A 21068-nucleotide genomic window follows, 5' to 3' on the forward strand; every position below is an offset into this window, starting at 1 on the left:
GGCAAAGTTCTAATGTTAACGCGATTAGCGCGACTCGAACTCAAGTCACACTTGAGACAATGAATATCCTAACCATCAGACCAACACGAGTTCATTAAATAGAAATTTAGTTAAACCTCAATAAGTGTATTTTAAAAAGGCCCTTCAAATTAGGTTGCAAGAATGTTGAACATTGAATTAGACAAATATACTTGCGTCTAGAAATAAAAGAAGTCTATATTCATTGGACAGCAACTATTTATATATAGGTATAATTATATATGACATGGTAAGTTACATTTGATGCTTTAGAAGGCTTGTACCATTTTCTCCAATACTCACTACAATGCAACTAATAAAGCTATGAAATTTTTTTGCTTTAATTGGAGAAAAATAAAGATGGAAAGGGATAGAGGTGAATTAAAATTTAATTTAACTGTATATTAATAATGTAGCCTAGGAAATCGTATCTGTTTATTTTAACATAATGCTTAAAATTATTTATAGTTTCTTCCTAACTCATAAATGGGAGGATAATAGTGCATTTGAACCCGTATCTTTTTACATTGACAACAATGCCCATATCAATCGAACTAAAACTAATGATAAAATGCGCACGAACAAGTTTTAACTTTTGGAATTCATATTTTATATTAATGCAAATCCTAAAAATATTCATAAAATCTATTTCCCGATATTATTCCATGATTTTAGTAAATTATATTAAACAACGTTTACAATTTTCCAATATAAACCAATTTGTTACCTTAAACCATGATTATATCATTTGATACTTTTAATGTAATGTTTAATTTTCACTAGACCATATCAATTTCAATCTAATTAACTCTAAAAATTTGTTAAGTATGTAAAAATGCAATAATTTCCTTTATATTTTAAGCATTAAGCAAATAGATAAAATTATATTTTCTAAATAATTTCTTTTTTTTTCATTTATACTTAATTTGACTTTTTGCTTGCAAATTACCATGATAACATTTCGAAAGTAAATTCTAATTTGTTAACATATTACAGGTGTCAAATGTTAAACTTATAATTGATTTAAAACTGAATGTTACCTGGGCAGCTTACGAAATTGATGTGTCTCACGTGACTAACTAAAAATACGACTAAGGTAAGTGCACCTATCGATGGATAGTATAGCTATGGTGAATAGAGATATCGTATCCACGAGGACTAAAAGTATTAGTAATTACCGTTTTCTTATTATTTAGCCGACAAATTGGAGTGATGAGTTTTAAACTAATTTAACTAAACTGATTTAACTAAGAACTCAACAGAGAATGAATAAGGAAAATAATCGAAAGATAATCAATGAGACAGGCAATACCAGGAAAGAATCCACCTAGACTTCACCTATTATTATTAATATGAATTAAATGATTTATTCACTTGGTGTCTTGATCCGTAGAAATTCCTAAATTATATTAATATCTCTTTCGAGAATAAGAACAACTGACTCTAGGTTGATTAATTGAAATCTCTTTCTAATTAAAACCTCTATCGTCGCATTAACTCGATTTATGGATTTCCTTATTAGATTTGACTCTAATCTGGTAGATTTATGTTGTCCTATTTCTAGGATTGCATGCAACTCCACTCAATTATGCTAGATCTACTCTTAAACAGAGACTTTTCCTCCACTGAATTAAACACATTAAACATGAATTAATATTCCAAAAATATTAAAACAAGAAATAAGCATACATAATTGAGAACAAGAATCAAGTATTTATCGCTAAAACATATATTAATTCCGCATGTTTGGGAAGCAGGTTGCAAAATCGACACGGGCTGGTACATGGGCATGTGTCCAGCCTGTGTGGCTCCTAAAATCTTCTCTTTTTCTTTGATTTTCGCTTGCTTTTCGCTCCTTCTACTCCCAAATGCTCACCTAAGTATAAGAACATGAATTCAAAGGATTAGGAGCATCAAATTCACCAATTTGCATAAATAATCATTCAAAAACGCATTAATAATGGGATTAAGATATGTTAGTTTTATCATTTATCATAAATTGTCAAAGCTTCTCTCAGCTGGGCACATCAATTTGATCTTTATCACAATGGATCCAAGGTCAACCTCCTAAAAGTGGGAAATCAAACTCATTCTGAAGGAACGAGAGTTCATTTATTCACTAATAGTGCAATGGCTAGAAACTCTGGGAATGCTTATGCTGGCGGTGTGGTACGTGATCCGGAATATTGGGATTTAATCGCTATCTGGGTAGATGTACACCTTTTGATGCAGAACTTTGAGGTATTCTGGACAGGCTTCTCATATTGTTAAATAAGGGTTACAAAGGGGCCATAATTCAGACAGATAATCTTGAGGTGGTTAGAGCCTTGACGGTGATGGGGTCGAAAGATTCAAGTATTACCTTGATTATAAGGATCCAACAGGTTATAAACTTTAAAGGACAGTGGGAGATCAGATATATACCCAGAGAGTGCAACTTAAGTGCGGATAGATTGGCTAAGTTCAGTTTAGCATGGTAGTCAAGTTTACAGATATTTGATATACCTCCTAATGATGTGTTAGAGGCTCTTAAACAAGACAATAATGTGTGGCGCTCTTGAACATTTAATTTGATGAAAATTAATTTTTTTGTCACAAAAAAGAAAAACCGAATGTTACCATATTTATGTAAAAATTTTGTTACATAATATATATGATATGATATATGTATTTATGATATATACAATTAGCACGTTGTTGTGTTATTTCAATAACATGAACATAAGATTGCACAGATTTTATTTTTAATAATTTCACGCTAATCAAATATAATATTTAACCGTTTTACATTTTTTAAATTGCATAAAACCATCACTACACCTTGGGGCTCAATTAATAAATTAAAACATGTTGTAAGGATACAATTGCACAATTTAAAACAGGCTTAAAGGATTAAATCAATTAAATTGAAACTTAAAGTTAGATATTAAATTGTAAAGAATTAAAATTTTGAGGGACTTAAAACAAAATTATCTTCTCTTGTTTTTTTTAACTGTCGCATTCATTTCACGCTGCAAGCCCCTTCCTTCAAAACAATAACAAATATATAATAATCAGCCAAAATAAAGATTGTCTAAAAAAACATAATTTATCATTTAAATTAAAAATTTTAAAATTAAATTTGGTGACTGAATTACCATTGGGTATGCATGTATATCTCAACCCTTCATATTCAATTTAGCGTGTTTTGTTTGAGAATAGAGTTGAGTAAAATTCGATTCGATTCGAAAAATCGAAAAAAATTTAATTTCAAGTTAATCAAATCAAGTTATTCGAGTCAACTCAAATATTTCGAATTCTAGTCGAGTTAAATTTTACAATTTGAATAACTCAAGTAATTCGAATAATAAATTGGTGTAAATATCCTTTTGGTTCCTTTCAAGTTTGAAAACAAGCAAATTTGTCTCTCTCCCAACAAAATTACTAAAAAATTCAAAATAATTTTAAATAATTTTTAAATTCAAAATATTTATAAAATTTATTTTTAAAAAACATAAAATCTGTAAAAAATACATAAAGAAAGTAAAATTTTAAAAAAATGTTCTAAAATAATAATTTTGGGACCTAAATAAGTTAATTAATGATTCAAGTTTATAATACTAAAGTATCTTATTTTTTATTATTATTTTGCTTTGAAAAAGTTTTCAAATATATATGGTTTTAAATTTATGTTCTATTTGTAACAAGATCTTAACTTAACTTGAATAATTTCACTCAATTTGGCTCAACTTGAATTTCATTTTACTTGACTCGATTCGAAAAAAAATTAAATTGAGTTAGGATGATAAAATATGACTCGTCAACTCGATTAACTCGAAATATTTTTACTCGATTCGACCAAACAGTCACCCCCGCTAGATTCGGTGAATGATTTTGCAGCATAGCATTTTTTCTTTTATGACTAGGTTGTTTACATTGTGTAGCTTGAGATTTATAATTAAGGTAAGTGATATAAATTTGCAATAAATATTGAAAATAAAATTACGGGTAAGTAATGAAAATATAAAACTATTCCTAACCACTTCCCCAACAATTAAAACTAATTAAACCACCTAAATTATTCTAATTAATCACTAATTAATGATCTACCATTAGACCAACAATAATTAATGGAAACCTCTCGGTTTAACTTCCCAGATTAACTTGGTTTACAATACCAACCCGAAATCGGCACTTTTACTAACAAAATACGATTCATTACAAAAACCAAGAATACTGGGTACGAACATGCTTGGGAACCTTATCGAGTGTCAACATTCGAGAATATTGAATAATTCCGGCCTAGATTGCATACTCTTAGCTTTCTTGAGTTTTGGGTGTTTATTGATGTAATTAGGTTATTTTAAGACAATTTATGTTTTTTAGACAATTTTTGGAACATTAGGACAAGGTATTCTTTTTCCTAAGAGGCAGTTAAATTGTCATGTGCTTAACTAGTTGGCAATGAATTCTAATACTTTGTAATACTTATCATGTGTTATCATTGAATTGGTTAATATGGAGGGTTAGATAATTCTAAGCCTTATAAAGGAAGCAAATCTCATGCTCTTCTCATTTCCTTTCATTTGAAGAGAATTGCTTTAAGAAAAGTCTAAGTCATTTTTGAAGAGTTTCCCAAGTAAGTTTTCTAGTTTTCATTATTTGGTTTGCTTTTGTCTTCTTTTTCCCTTTAGTCGAATATGGTTCTTTCTTCTAGTCTATTTTGCATGCTTCTTGTTATTCTTTCTTGTCTAAATTGTTCTTTTATTCTCTCGTGACCATTGCTTTGAATTACTTATCCCTTGTCTCCATGTTCAAAGTTATCATATTTCTCTTGTTTACACTTTATTTTCTATACCTAACCATATTTCAGTCTTGATCTCTCTCTTTTGGACCGAATTCTAGTTATTTTTGAAGTTTTGATCTTCATTCAATTTTGTTAAAGATTATTAGGTCGAATTGTTATATGAATCCTTAGGCTTTCCTTTTCTGACACTTAGGTCTGATCTTGTCATTTATTTTTGGTTTATTTGTTACGATCCTTTTAAGTCTTTACTTGGCCAAATTATAATATGTTCTTGTGGGTTAAATTTTAACTAATTCTTTCCATGATAATCCATCAATTGAGTACTTTATGTGCAAGTAAGTTAAGTTTTACTTAATTTCTTTCTTTCCAAGTTATTTAGACTTCTACTTGACTTAGTATTTTTCAGCTTTGTAGCTTATGTAAAGGCATCTTTATATTCATTGCACGTCATGTTTTTCTTGATATTAATAATGTAACACCCTTACCCAACCCAATTGTCGGGTTTGAGCTACGAGATGCTACAGTTGTTTTCAAAGCAACTAATGACAAATTCATAGTAAAACCATCATTTCATATCGACATTCACGCAATCAACAACAATACAATATTGAATATTATGAACATTCTTTCCCGAGTCTTATACGAGCATACGAATGCTTTAAAGTCTACCCGAGATCGAATAGAGATCTTTTTGCAACATTTTTAAAATTTTAGATCAATTATATCATAAAAATGATTCCAATATTCAATCATGTCATAAACACCTAGATATTATGATACACAATTAAATTCAAGCCTTAATTGAGCTTACAAAAGCTCTTTTATAGACCTAAGCATGAAAAAGAACCAAATTGCAACGTTTTTAAAATTTTCAGAAAAGGTATTGATACCCCATAAAGGTACTGATACCATTTTGGCCTTCGATATTTCAAAATAATTTGAATTAAAATGAATATATCAATACTAGACATAAAGTATTGATACATTATCTCTGTATCAATACCATTTTTAAGTTTGATGTTTGAAAATTTAAGAAAAATCACCAATGAATTGATAACTCTGAGCCAAAATGTCAAAAATTTGCATTTTGGTACCTTCTTTATGCCAACTTAACATTTAATGCCTTTGATTTCTACAAAACACAATTATACCAGCACAAAACCATTCAAAATATATACCAACACATGCCCTTAACCATCTTCAATCAACCAAACCATTCTGCCTCAAATTGGCACCAAATCAAATAAAAAACAACTTAATCCAATTCAACCTATATCATATACTTTTAAACCATTCAAACCATCATTTAACCATAACATCTCAATTTCAAATATAACATTTGAGGATCATTACAAATTCACTTCCCAAAATACCATTTCAATAACCATATTCATCATTAAAACCATTTACCACAAATATACCATTTCAACCAGTAATGTCCCTATGCAAAATTACCAATTCATATACTGCACACACCTCTAAAGTCAATTACCAAAACATTCAATTGAAACCAATTGCCAATTTTTAAATTTGCTAATTCCTACTTCACATATAGTTATACCATTCCAAATATCATACACATATATCCAACACATATATCACCACATACCAATTCATCCAACTATTATCATTACTCAAAATTATACATAACATATATTCAAAATCAAATATTAATGGAGTTTGACTCTATTCACCACACCAATGTACATGTTACAAAAATCAAACTTTGAAATGATGAAAAAGCTACGAAATCAACAACGAGATAGTGTGAGCTTCTGGTTGATCTGCTAGACACGTTCCGCAAGTGAAGAATGCAAGGACAAAGAAAAAAATGGTATAAGCATATTAAATGCTTAGTGAGTTCATAAGAATTTCACTCCACTTACCTTAACATTACATTAATTTAAGTAATTGAAACACATTGGCATAGACATGGTGTTCCTTTGGCATCCTTGTACTTTCATATGCAATTCAACAATATAACCTATAGATTAGTTCTTTAACACAACAAGCTCATAGTGCTCATTCCACATACATGTACAATCATACCACTTATATCATATACTATTCAAATCATGCTCATTTAGCGAACCTAACGTTTAAATTCATATTCAATATTTTTAACTATTTCATTTTCGTTTAATTACCATTTTCGCCCGGAGAACCTTAGTAAATTGAATTCAGATACACGGGACTGATTTGCTCACATAAACTGACATATTTGGCTGCTCACACAAGCTTCATATCATGGTTACTATACAAGCTTTATTCGATGCTGCTCACACAAGCTTCAAAGAATCCACAACACGTGTTGGATCTTAAGCCATCGATAAAGGATAATTTGATGCTACTCACACAAGTTTTAGAGAATCCATAACACATGTTGGATCTCAAGCTATCGATAAAAAATGATCCAATGCTGCTCATACAAGCTTCAGAGAATCGACAACACATGCTGGAACTCAAGCCATCAATCATTAAATCCCTAATAAAACAACCAATTCCTTTTTCAACCCTAATGACATATCATTCATATCATAAACATTTACTAGTTAACATGACATCATCACTGTGTTTGTACCATTTCGAACCCTATAGTCGTATACATACTTTTCATATTTCAAAAAACAATCCATATACATTTTAAATCTTGTAACAACATCATATACATATCATCCAATCATATAACAATTTCACCTTTATTTGATACCATGTATCTATTCATTTTATCATATATTTTATATTTTATAATTTAGTCTATTTGATGCAAAAAACATTATATGCATAACAATTGAAACTAAAAATCAAAACAATATAGTACAAACATATCATAAATTAATAAAGTAAGTCTACTATGAACTTACGACAAAACAACAAACAAATAAGACGTCGAGGACTAATCTAAAATTTTGTCTTTCCTCAATTATCCTTTGATTAATTAAATTCTTGATCTATGTGATATTTCATTTTAATTTATCAATTCTAAATACCTTATATCATTCTATTATAAGTATAAGCCAATTCAAATTCACTTTTTGAATGTTCCTAAAATTTTGCATTTTATTCAATTTAGTCCCTAAAATCAAAAGCCTTGACTTTCAAATTTGAGCCTTGATTTTAAAATCAATCTCAATATCATCCTTCTACAGCCTCCTATTATCCATAATTATAGAAATTCAACATCAATTTCAAAATTTATGCAATTTAGTCCATATGTTCAAAACTAGCAATTAAACTTTACAAACTAGTCCTTTTCAATTCTAATCTTAAAATCTAACAATTTAGTACCAAAAAATTCAAGAAATCATCAATGAAACCTTTTGAAGACTTTAACAGTTTTATAAATTGGTACATGAGTTAGCTAAATCAAGCTCTGAGGACCAATAACTTAAAACTACAAAACCCTATTTTTTTCTTTTCTCACCCACAAGAAGTTGAAGAAGATGAAGCAAAGTTGTCATCTTTTCTTTTATTTTGTTTTATATACTTGGTTTAATAACTAGTTAATTATAATTTATTTAATTAAAATTTAATTAACATACTTAATGATGATTAACTAAATTGGTGGATAAAGTTGTCATCTGTTTGGTGATTTAATAAAGGTCCAATTGTTCAATTGGTCCTTCAATTAATTAAAAGCCACAACAATTAACTTTTACCACTTTTACAATTTAGTAATTGTACCTTAATTTACTATCCAGATGATAAAATTAGTGGATTAATTAAACTTTATACTAAAATAGTAAATATTAAATAATGGGGTTCCAAAATCCTCATTTTCGGCACCACCAAAAAATGGGTTGTTACAAATAAAATACTATTTAGAGTTTTTTTTTTGTGCAAGATTCATATCTTGTTTATTTTCAAAAGTTCTTTTTACTTAATCTTATTCAAGATTTCGAGAGAAGTTGCTTAAACTTCAATTTGCTAAGAAATCTTTTTTAGAGGATTGATTAGAGTCAATAGTTGAGTTTGTTATGATAATTCTATCTTTGAGGGTTCAATTTGACATTTTATCCATCTATCCATATCCATCAATTTATTCTTTCATAATTCACATTCAATTTCGGTTTCTTTTTAATTTATTTATTGTTGGATTCGATTTCCTAATATTGTTTTTTGTTTGATTCAATTCTTTTGGTGCAAGAAGCCCCACAACCTAAGTCTGCAACCTTGGTCAATCATCTCCCATCAATTGAACCAAGCTTCTTCTTTAAACTCACTTTTCCTTTAAATTTCTTAGTTTTCTTATTTCGATTCTAGTTGATTTGCTAATCGTTTATTTTTTTGTTCAAGCATCATTCAAACTCCTTAGGCTAGAAAGAACGATCCTCTCCTTTCTCCACAGAGATTACTGATGGTCACAAAACTAACTATAAATACGATAAAAGCAAGTGCACCTATCAAACAATAGTATAGCTACGGTGAGTAAAGATATCGTATCCACAAGTACTAAAAGTATTAGTAATTAATATTTTTCTATTATTCAGCCGATAAATTGGAGTGATGTGTTTTAATCTAAAACTACTAAACTAATTTAACTAAAAACGCAACAGAGAATGAACCAATGAAATAATCGAATATTAACCAATGAAAGAGACAGTACCCAGGAAAGAATCCACCTAGACCTTACCTATTATTATGAATCTGAATTAAATGATTTATTCACTTTTCTTTTTTATCTGAAGTTCTTGCTTTTTTATTTCGAGTTCCCTTTGCTTAGTCTCTTGTAACAGCCCGTTTTCAGTGAAATCAAAATAGTGGTTTCAGAACCACAAATCTAAAGTTTAAAATTTTATTTTAATATTATTTTAATATCTACAGCATGATAGAATTATAGTATAAAAATTTCGTTAAGAAAGTTTACCGTTTGTATGCTTAATTTGTGAAAAAGGACTAAATCGTGTAAAGTACAAAAGTTGTGTTGTACTAGTTAAAGGTGTTAAATAGCTATATAACCTTAAATTGGAAGTCCCTATACGGTAATTAGACCATTAAATGAGTTAGTGTATGTGCATGGCTTGGTAATTATGAAAATTTTAAAGTTAGGTAAGGGTAAATTAGTGATTAGGTAAATAAAGGTTAATTTAATAAAAGAAAAGCTATCATCTTCTCCCATTCATTTCACCATAGCCGAAATTCACCGTAAGAGGGGAGAAGAAAATTTTTTCAAGCTTTTCCTTTTCATTTAAGTGAAATCTTGTCCCGTTTTTGTTGATTTTTATGTTTTTGGGATCGTTTTAGCTTAACCTAGCTAAATAGAGGACTAATTTGCAATATGGTTGAAATTTTAGGGTTTTTCCATGAGATTATTTTAGTTTTTCTTGAATTTTAATAGAAGAAAATGAATCTTTATTGTTAATTAAACAATTTTTGTGAAGTGAATTTTAATGAAAATGTGGATTAAGGGTTAAATTGAAAGATATAAAAATTGTGTTAAATTTGTGAATTTGTGAAATGTATGGGCTGCTATAAGCATATACAGAATTTAGCTAGGCTTAGATGTGGATGAATTACATGAATTTCATTTTACAAGCCTAGGGACTAAATTGTAAAGAAGTTATAAGTAGAGGGGCAAAATAGTAATTTTGTCATAACATGAATTTTGGATTGAATTGAATAGAATAAAAATTAAATTAGTTAAATTTAATTATATAGATCAAGAAAATCAACGTTCGGAATTAAATCGGGGAAAAGACAAAGTAGTAGACTAATCGATCAATTTTTTCCATACTAATTCAAGGTAAGTTCATATGTTAATAAGCTTTAAATTATACGTGTTTTAAATGCTTTATTATTATAATTGTGATGATACGACTCCCCAAAGATATTCGACGAAGTTTCAGCTATGTAAAGATCCTAGTTGAACTTTAGGAATAGATAAGATACAAATGACATGTCATTAGGGGTTACCGTGTTTTGGGTGCTGGTCTCGTACGTCCTACCGATGGTTGAGCTTTCGACATGTGTTGCGGTTACTTTACAGCTTGTATGAGTAGCGTCGTGTAGCTACGTCTTGATTGGCAGCTTGTGTGAGCAGCACCATGTAGCTACGTCTTGATTGACAGCTTATGTGAGCAAACCCAGTTATGGCTCGAGAGAGAGCATTGATACAAGATATGAGATAGTGGTGGTTTTGACCACGTATTGGCACTTAGTGTGCGAGATACCCGCATATCCGATAGTATTCCAAATGGTTCAATGGGTACAATGTTGTTACGAGAATTATACGAGTTCAATACGAACTAGTACAGGTATTTATGTGAAATACGATAAGTGGTATATATTGACATATGAATTCATGGCTAACATGGTTAATGATTATGTGTTAGGCTTTTGGGCCAAATTGGCTTGTATTATGCCTTAATGTTGCTTACCTAAATTGTGGTTGATTAGTAAGTTGTATTTTTAGTTATACGAACTTACTAAGCTTAATTGCTTACTCTGTTTTATTTTCCATGTTTTATAGTGCTTCGGAAGCTCGTTCGGTTTGAAAGTTGTCAGAGATTGCATCACACTATCAAACACTTATTTTGGTACTTTGGACTTTATATTTTGGTCAAATGGCATGTATAGGTTATTTGGCTAAAGTAGCCTATATGTTTTGGTCATGTATTTAGCCATTTGATTTGGCTTTTTTTTGGTATATTTTGTTATGTATATATAAGTAAATGGTCTTGCCATATTGATGTATGTTTGCTATGTGAATGCCTTAGTTGTGAATTGGTATTTTGAGTACCAAATGGTTGAAATTGAGAAGTGGCATACATATTAAATTTTAGGTACAATGTCTCATATATATGTTTGACCATTTAGGTAAATGTTGGAGACAAATTTTGGCATGTTATAAATGGTCTATTGAGGTACCTATGAGTATCATGATTGTGTGTGATATTATGACATGTTATAAACTTCATATTGGTTGGTTTTGAATGCCTATTTATGCAATGATTGTATGTACATTGTTAAGCTTAGGTTGGTACCAATTTGGGTGAGAAATATAGCTTGGAAAATGACCTATTTTTGTCCTAGCACCCTGATATTTCTATAGAAAGTATGCTAGTAGCTTCACACGACCTAGCACACGGGTGTGTGGCTTGGTCGTGTAGCACAAGTCAGTATACCCTCTAATTTTCACATAGCCTAGCACACGGCCTGACACAGGAGCTTGTGAGGCCATTTCGAAGGGTACACGCCTGGCACACGGGCGTGTGGTCTGACTGTGTGTCCCAAGCCAGTGAGTTACACCGGTACAGACACGAGCTGGGTCACAGTCATGTGTCCCCATTTCGAATGCCCACACGGCTTGGCCACACGGGCGTGTGTCTCCTGCACGTTGAAAAATTTTAAAGTTTTCCTAAAAAATTCCTTGAGTACTCGATTTAGTCCCGAACCATTTTTATGTCTATTTTGGGCCTCGAGGGCTCGTATTAAGGACTATATGAATAAATTTGAATGGTTTTTGTTTTGTATGAGAAATAAATATGAAAAGTATGCTTTTTTTATTAATAAATTTGGTAATGCTCCGTAACCCTGTTCTGGCATCGGATACGGTTTAGGGGTGTTACATTTATTGGTATCAAAACTACGATTTAGTCAATTCTCAGACTAACGTAGCGTATGTGAGTCTAGCTATACATGTCATTTTATAACTTGTGATAATGTGATGTCTCTTGACAGTTTAAATCATGTTTTTATATAGTAATGGATTCCAACAGAGCAAAATCTAATGATGTAGAAAGTAAAGCGCCGGCCTCCATTCGAAGAGCAGCGCAATCTGGATCGAGACCCGTATCTGAGGGTCATGGAAGAAAAGCTAAGGAAGCCTTCTTCCAAATGATGAACAAGTGGTTCACTGAGTTTGTCTGAACAAATACAGCTGTTCAGCAACCTCCACCCCTACCTTTTCCCCAACCAGTCCCTATAGATCCTCAAGTTTTATAACATGTACGTATGAGTAAGCCGCCAGTAGATAAAATTTAAAAATATGGGGTTGAAAAGTTTAGGGCTACTGTTGATGACGGTCTGGAGAGAGCCAAGTTTTGGCTAGAGAATACAATCAGAGTTTTTGATGAGTTGTCTAGTACTCCAACAGAATGTGTCAAATGTGTTGTGCCTCTTCTGAAAGACGTCGCATACTAGTGGTTGAGCACGTTAATTTCTATAGTACTGAGAGACCGGGTCACATGAGAATTATTTCAGGCAGAATTCAGAAAAAATAAATAAGTCAACGATTTCTTGATCAAAAGCACAAGGAATTTCTAGAGCTGAAACAGGGTCGTATAACTATAGTCGAGTATGAAAGAGAGTTTGTTAGACTGAGCAAGTATGCCCAAGAGTGCATTCCAATCGAAATGGTTATGTGTAAACATTTTGAAGACTGGTTGAATAAAGATATTAATATTTTAGTCAGAATACTTGAACTGAAAGAATTTGTGGTTTTATTTGATAGAGCTCACAAAGCCAATGAGCTTAGCAAAGAAAAGAGAATAGCCGATTCTGAGGCTAGAGATTCAAGAAAGAGGTCAACGGGTATATCATATCATTCATCGTCAAAAAAATCAAAAGATTTCCATAATCGCTCGACATGTTCAGTGGGGTATTCTAACAGAGATCGTGAAAAGCAACACGCAAGTCTAAAAGCTCAAGCCACTTCAGTGGCGAGTGTTGGTAGTGTTATGGCCAACAAACCTGAGTGTCAACAGTGTGGTAGACGACATTTTAGAGAATGTCAAATGAATGACAGAGCATGGTTCAGATGTGGCTAGCAAGAGCATTTTTTTCAAGATTGTCCTAAGTTACCTGAGAAAGACAAACTTTTGACTGCTAGACTGAGCAATATAGCTACAAGAGAGAGACCACCTTGAAATACTGGAAATATGAATGGTAGCAGAGGTGCAACAAAGGATTCTACTGTGAGATCCGAGGCACGGGCGCCAGCCAGATCTTATGCTATTCATGCTCGCAAAGATGCATCGACTCCAAATATTATCACTGGTACTTTTTCTCTTTATAACACTGATGTAACTACTTTGATTGATCCCGGATCAACACATTCTTATGTATGTACGAATTTAGTGTCTAGTAAGAGTTTACCTGTAGAGTCCACTAAATTCGTGGATAAGGTATTGAACCATTTAGGTCAGTATGTCCTAATAGATAAAGTTTGCAAGAATTGTCCTTTGATGACTCGGGGTTACAATTTTTCGGCCGATTTGATGCTTTTACCATTTGATGAATTTGATGTAATTTTGGGTATGGATTGGCTGACTCTACATGATGTGGTTGTAAACTATAGATGAAAGCTTATTGTATTGAAATATTAGAATGGTGAGACTCTTCGTATTGAATCCGATGATTCGAGTGGGTTGTCTATTGTGATATCGACTATGTTAGCGCAAAAGTATGTGAGAAAGGGTTGCGAGGCTTACCTTACATATATATTGGATACTAAAGTGTCTGAATCGAAGATTAAATTAGTGTCAATGGTTAGTGAATATCCAGATGTATTTTCAGAAGAATTACTCGGGTTGCCACCGATCAGAGAAGTTGAGTTTGCTATTGAGTTAGTACCAGGAACATCATCGATATCAATAGCTCCGTACAGAATGGCTCCTACAAAGTTGAAAGAGTTGAAATCTCAGTTGCAAGAGTTGATAGATAGAGGTTTTGCGCGACCGAGTTTCTCGTCCTAGGGTGCACCAGTTTTGTTTGTAAAGAAGAAAGTTGGATCAATGAGATTGTGTATCGATTATTGACAGCTTAAAAAGGTTACGATTAAAAATAAGTATCAATTACCTAGAATTGATGATTTATTTGATCAACTGAAAGGTGCAACGGTATTCTCAAATATTGGCTTACGTTCTGGTTGTTATCAGTTGCGGGTTAAAGATTCGGATGTGCCAAAAACTGTATTTAGAACCAGGTATGGGCACTATGAATTTCTTGTTATGCCATTCGGGTTAACTAACGCTTCTGCAGTATTCATGGATTTGATGAATCAAATCTTTAGACCGTATCTGGACAGATTTGTTGTTGTGTTCATTAATGATATCTTGATTTATTCCCAAAACGAGTCTGAACATGCCGAGCATTTGAAAATTGTGTTACAAACTTTGAAAGATAAACAACTGTTTGCTAAATTCAGCAAATGCGAGTTTTGGCTCCAAGAAGTTAGATTGTTTGGACACATTGTTTCGACAGAAGGTATCAGAGTTGATCCGAGCAAGATTTTAATAGTTGTTGACTGGAAACCACCAAGAAACATATTCGAGGTTAGAAGTTTTCTAGGATTAGCGGGATATTATCGGAGATTTGTAAAATGGTTCTCAATGATAGCTACACCGATGACTCAGTTATTGTAGAAAAAATGTAAAGTTTGAGTGGTGTGAGAAATGTCAACAGAGTTTTAATCAGTTGAAAGCACTGTTAACCGAAGCACTAGTTTCGGTTCAGCCTGAGTCGGGTAAAGAATTTGTGATCTTCAATGATGCGTCATTGAACGGTTTGGGATGTGTTTTAATGCAAGAAGGCAAAGTGATAGCGTATGCTTCCAAATAATTAAAGACGCACAAGAAGAATTATCCTACACACGACTTGGAGTTGGTTGCGATCGTGTTTGCATTGAAAATTTGGCGACACCATTTGTTTGGTGAAAAATGCCACATATTTACCGATCACAAGAGTTTGAAGTATCTGATGTCCCAAAAAGATATGAATTTGAGACAATGTAGATGGCTCGAACTGTTGAAAGATTATGAGTTAGTGATTGACTATCATCCGGGGAAAGGAAATGTAGTCGCGAATGCTTTGAGTAGAAAATATTTGTTTGCCTTGAGAGCGATGAATATATGATTAGCATTGTCTGATGACGACTCAATTTTAGCTGAGTTAAAAGCTAAACCGTTATTTCTTCAGCAAATCTGCGAGGCTTAGAAATGTGATAATGAATTGCAAGTTGAAAGAGTACAGTATGAGTCAACTACTGATTCAGAGTTCCAAATCAGATCCGATGATTGTTTGTTGTTCCGAGGTAGATTTTGTGTGCCGAAAAATACAAAACTTATACAGAAAATTCTACACGACGCTCATAATGGCAACTTATCTATTCATCTTGGAAGTAACAAAATGTAGAGTGATTTGAGACAAATGTACTAGTGGTTGGGTATGAAACGCATCATTTCTGACTCTGTGTCCAGATATTTTATTTGTCAACAGGTCAAAGCCGAACATCTAGTGCCTTCAGGACTATTACAACCAGTGATGATATCGGAGTGGAAATGGGTTAGAGTTACGATGGATTTCGTATTGGGATTACCTCTATCTCCAAAAAAGAAAGATGTTATTTGGGTCATTGTAGATCGTTTGACGAAGTCCACACATTTTATTCCGATTTTCGTGTAGACTTCTTACTTGATAGGTTGGCTGAGTTGCATATTTCTGAGGTAGTCAGATTGCAAGGAGTGCCAGTCTCTGTTATTTCAGACAAAAATCCGCGATTTTCATCACGATTTTGGAAGAAGTTGCAAGAAGCTTTGGGTGTTGCATTTTAGTACTGCATTTCATCCTCAAACCGATGGTCAATCTGAGAGAGTGATTCAAATTCTCGAAGATATGCTTCGTTGTTGTATTTTAGAGTTCGAAAGTAGTAGGGAAAAATATTTACCGTTGGTGGAGTTCGCGTATAATAATAGTTTTCAGTCGAGCATAAAGATGGCACCGTATGAAGCTCTATATGGTCGTAAATGCCGAACTCCATTATACTGGACTGAGCTTAGTGAGAAAAAGATACACAGGGTTGATTTTATCAGAGAGACCGAAAAGAAAATGAAAGTGATTCGTGACAGTTTGAAAGCAACTTCAGATCGACAATAATCGTATGCGGATTTGAAACGTAAATATATTTTTAAGGTTTTAGATTTAAGTCTTATGCATGGAAAAAAATGCTGAGAGAACTTTATCTCTTGTTTAAGATTCGATCCGACAATTGATTCCAAATTTAGGATGTGTTAGATAAACCATTCATATGAAAATTTTTAACATTTAAATTTTTTAATTGTGTTTGATAATCATATTAACTTTTATTTAATATATAAATTTCAACAAAAAAGTGTTGAATATGATGATAAGTGAGTAGAAAGCTACTTATCACTTAATATTAAGAATATTAAGTTGATTATATTTTCTAAAATCTTACTTTTTATATAAATTATTTTCTTTATTTTATTAAAATTAAAATATTTAATTTTTATTTAAAATTATTCAAAATAAATAAATAAATTATAAAATAATAAAATTTCAATTAGTCAAGATTTACTTTTATCAATTTACTAATATACCAAACAATTTTATAATATAAATTTAATATTTTATTTTTTAACTTATCAAACTCACGTTTAGATAAATTTAATGTGATTGATTGAGTTTAGTTTAATTAGTATAAACATTATTATTAATTAAAAATATGTGAGTTCAGTACGCTGAAACGTATTATCTTTCTATTTATGGGTCGAAAAAGGTAAAATCGTTAAAAAAAAAATTAATGTGATTGTCAAAGTAAAAGTTGTAATACATACAAGCATTTAATTAAAACACTAGTAATTATATTTAAAAAAGAAAAGGAAAAGAAACTTGGAAAGATGTAAAACACCATAAAAACCAAAGCCAATGACAATACAAATACCACCACCAATATCGGCTCACTCCTCCACCTCGTCGTCGCCGTCATCAATGCCACCGCCGAAGCTGATACCCTTTCATTAAACGACGTTGCCTCTGCCCCCGCCGCATCTTTATCATTATATCAGCGAAATGTCCCTCTCTCACTCTCACCCAACTCCCTTAAACAACTCCCCTGCCTTATCCGGTAGTAGCACCACCACCGCCACCACGACCAGCAGCTTGTCTTCCGGCGAATCCGCCGCCGTTGAACTGGTAACTCGGGAACCCGGCACGTCGTCCCACAATTATCCACCGTCCGATGTGGTTACCATTTCAACACTCATCGACATGGAATCCCATCACATGCCTGTCACCGATTACCTCCATCGTTGCCAGCAACGTTCCATCGACGTCATAGCCCGTCAAGACTCCATCAATTGGATCCTAAAGGTACCCAAATTATATACATATATTTATATTCAAATTTTATTGATTTTTATGAGATGAGGCAATGCAGGTGCATGCATACTATAATTTCAGCCCAGTAACGGCGTTTCTCTCCGTCAACTACTTAGACCGTTTCCTCTCTTCATATTCACTTCCGGTAAACACCCATTTCACAATCTCACTGTAATTTTGCAACGGAAATTTTAGTCTATAATTTTGCTTAAGTCCTTTGAAATTTGGTGTTCGTAGCTACCAAATGGGTGGCCGTTTCAGCTTCTATCAGTGGCTTGTTTATCTTTGGCGGCGAAAATGGAGGAAGCCGAGGTGCCATTGTTGCTGGACCTTCAACTGTTTGAACCCAGATTCGTTTTCGAACCCGAAACCGTCCAAAGAATGGAGCTCCGTGTGATGGCCGCTCTGAATTGGAGACTACGCTCTGTAACTCCCTTTGACTATCTCCATCTCTTCCTTTGCAAGCTCCCTTCCTTACCCGATTCTTTTGCTTCTCTTCTCTCTGCTTCTTCGGATCTAATTCTCAGCACCACTCGTGGTATATAAAATTCTATTGATCTATAAACTGAATTGTAAAAAAGATTTTATTCTATTTTGCTTTTATATGATTTTTTTCTTTGGGGGTGGGGGTGCAGTTATTGATTTCTTGCAGTTTGCACCGTCGGCAATGGCAGCAGCCGCCGTCTTTTGCGCTGTCGGAGAGGGTTTTCAGTTTCCGGCCCATGACGCCTTTTTCCCCGAGAGTGTAAACAAAGTAAGTACTCGTCGCTTGGTCAAATTCTACACAAGGTCCCTATTCTATATGTTTTTTACGGTTTTAATCCCTTTAGTCTATACGTGTTCAAACTCATTGTTATATAAGGCCATCTGAGCTACTTTTTACAACGTGATAATATGATATATACCCATTGCTTTTTTTCTGTAAGGTTGACAAATATTACTATTTTTTGGACTTCAAATTTGAAATTTTGAAAATATAAAATGTGTTTCTTTAAGTGGATTGAAATATAATTTCATTTTTGTTTAAGGACTGCTTTGCAAGTATCGTGTTTTTTTCGAGAATTTCGAAGATTAAAGAAGCATAGAAAGCTGTGTAAAAAAACCTATAAAATCTCGTGGTGAATTTGTTTTTTGCTTCCTTTTTGCTTGGTGATAGGAAATGGTGAGAAGCTGTCACCAACTCATGGAGAAATACTTGATCGACACGTGTCCATCTGCTCGGCTCAAGGAGCCAAGCGTCCAGCCGTCACTCGCGCCTCCAAGCCCAGTCGGCGTCCTCGACGCGGCTGCTTGTGGCAGCTGTGATACACGCAGTTCCGGTAGCCAACTAGAGCCGCCAGCCAAGAGGTTACGCTCCTCTGCTCCGGATGTACAGCAACAATAGATAGGCCCACCCCCACTCCATCTATCTCGCTTAAGAATATTTAATTTTTCCTCATTTTTTATGTCATTAATTAAATGAACGGCCAGGATCGGATCGTATAAAGGGTAAATCGAATTTTGTTATTTATTCAATGTTATTATTAAGGGATAAATATATATTAATTACAATATTTTTGTTCTTCTTCAAATGGGCTTTTTGGTCAAACCGCCTAAGCTGTTTCCCATGATGTTTCAATTATTCTCATGCCATAGGTCCAATCATGAGTGCATGTGGCAAAGTTTGTTGGTCCAATTATTTCATATAGACCAAAATATCCTTTTTCTTGCACCTTTAATGAAAAAGGAAATTTATTTGTTTCTGTTATTAACATTGAAATAATATTATCTAAATCATATATTAACCATAAAAAAAATTTTAAACTATAGTTTTTATGATTATTTTTTTTATAATTTTAACTATAGATTTAGCTTAAAATTTTTTTTGAAAAGAGATCAGCTGATACTATTAAATAAAAGGAGAAGGAAACACCTGTTACAGACTTAAAAATAATAAAATGAAAAGTCAAAAAATGAATGGCCACCCAAACGGTGCCTTGAAAAACAAAACTGAAAATAAAAGCTGTGTCTAGTGTCATGGGTTGCGCATGGGAACACGCAACCATGACGAACTTGTGCGATCCATCGTATTTGAAGGAGGTCATTTGGCCCAACCAAACTGGCCCGTTACCTGAAGAGATTAAAAGCCCATCCCAAGAGCCTGATAAATAAGGGATGGGACCCAAGAAGATATGATTATTTAATCTTAGAGTTCTAATTGTATACAGCTTCTAATTATGTCTTAGAGTTCTAATTGTATACAGCTTTTAATTGTAGCCTTTGATGCACTTTGAGGCTCAACTATAAATAGAGACCTCTTTACTCATTGTAATTCACTGAGTTATTAATAAGAATTTTGAGAGTATTCCCTCAAACTTTTCTCTCAAGTGTTCTTGCTTTTGTTCATCTTTCAAGGCTCGTTCTTACTTCATTCTTCTGCTGTTCTTAGCGAAAATCTTAAGGGACTTCTATTGAATTCTTTATTGTTGTGAGTTAAGTTGACTTGAGCGTTTTTGCTGTTGAATCATTTTTCTTTGCAAGTTAGGCTGACTTAGGCGTTTTAGGCAGAGAAATTGCCTAAGGCCGCACGGATCGCGTGGGAAAACTCTAAGTCCGTGACAGTTGGTATCCGAGCTAAGGTTCGAAGCCACCGTTGAAAGATGTCAAAAGAAGTTGAGGGAATGGAGACCCGTGGGAGGGCTAGGAAAGCCAGTCGCTCAAGGGACATATTGTCAGCTTTAGAGGATCGCGTCGTCACTCTCGAGAGTTCCATGGGGGATATCAAAGAGAGGGTTGAAGATGTCGATGATAGGCTCCATGATGGATTGCAGTCCATGCAGGAGCAGCTCAAAGAGTATGTGACGGATAATATGAAACAGTTGACTGGCAGAGATGATGCCATTGAGGCTATGGTGGTGGCCTTGAAGGGAGAGATTGCGGAGCTCAAGGGTGAACTCACAATCTACAAGGTTGCCTTGGGCAATGGTGGGTTAGCGGCTGCCGCACCCAAGCCCAATATTGATGTTCCCAAGCCCAAGGAGTTTAAGGGAACAAGGTCCGCAAGAGATGTGGACAACTTTTTGTGGGGAATCGAGCAATACTTCTGCGCCAAAGGCATCACGGAGGATGTCACTAAGGTAACTACTGCTGCAATGTATTTATCTGA

General features: G+C 33.3%; 1 protein-coding gene across 1 annotated transcript; it reads left to right on the forward strand.

The window, feature by feature from the left end:
- The first annotated feature begins 17428 nt into the window (after positions 1-17428).
- Positions 17429-19494, forward strand: LOC105783437 (cyclin-D2-1). Its single transcript, XM_012608894.2, has 5 exons — positions 17429-17914; positions 17982-18068; positions 18161-18461; positions 18559-18677; positions 19080-19494. Exons 1-5 carry the CDS (start codon positions 17615-17617, stop codon positions 19305-19307), a joined length of 1035 nt encoding a protein of 344 aa, XP_012464348.1. The 5' UTR covers positions 17429-17614; the 3' UTR covers positions 19308-19494.
- Positions 19495-21068: the final 1574 nt, after the last annotated feature.

Source organism: Gossypium raimondii, chromosome 13 (assembly GCF_025698545.1).
Source record: "Gossypium raimondii isolate GPD5lz chromosome 13, ASM2569854v1, whole genome shotgun sequence".
NCBI lineage: Eukaryota > Viridiplantae > Streptophyta > Magnoliopsida > Malvales > Malvaceae > Gossypium > Gossypium raimondii.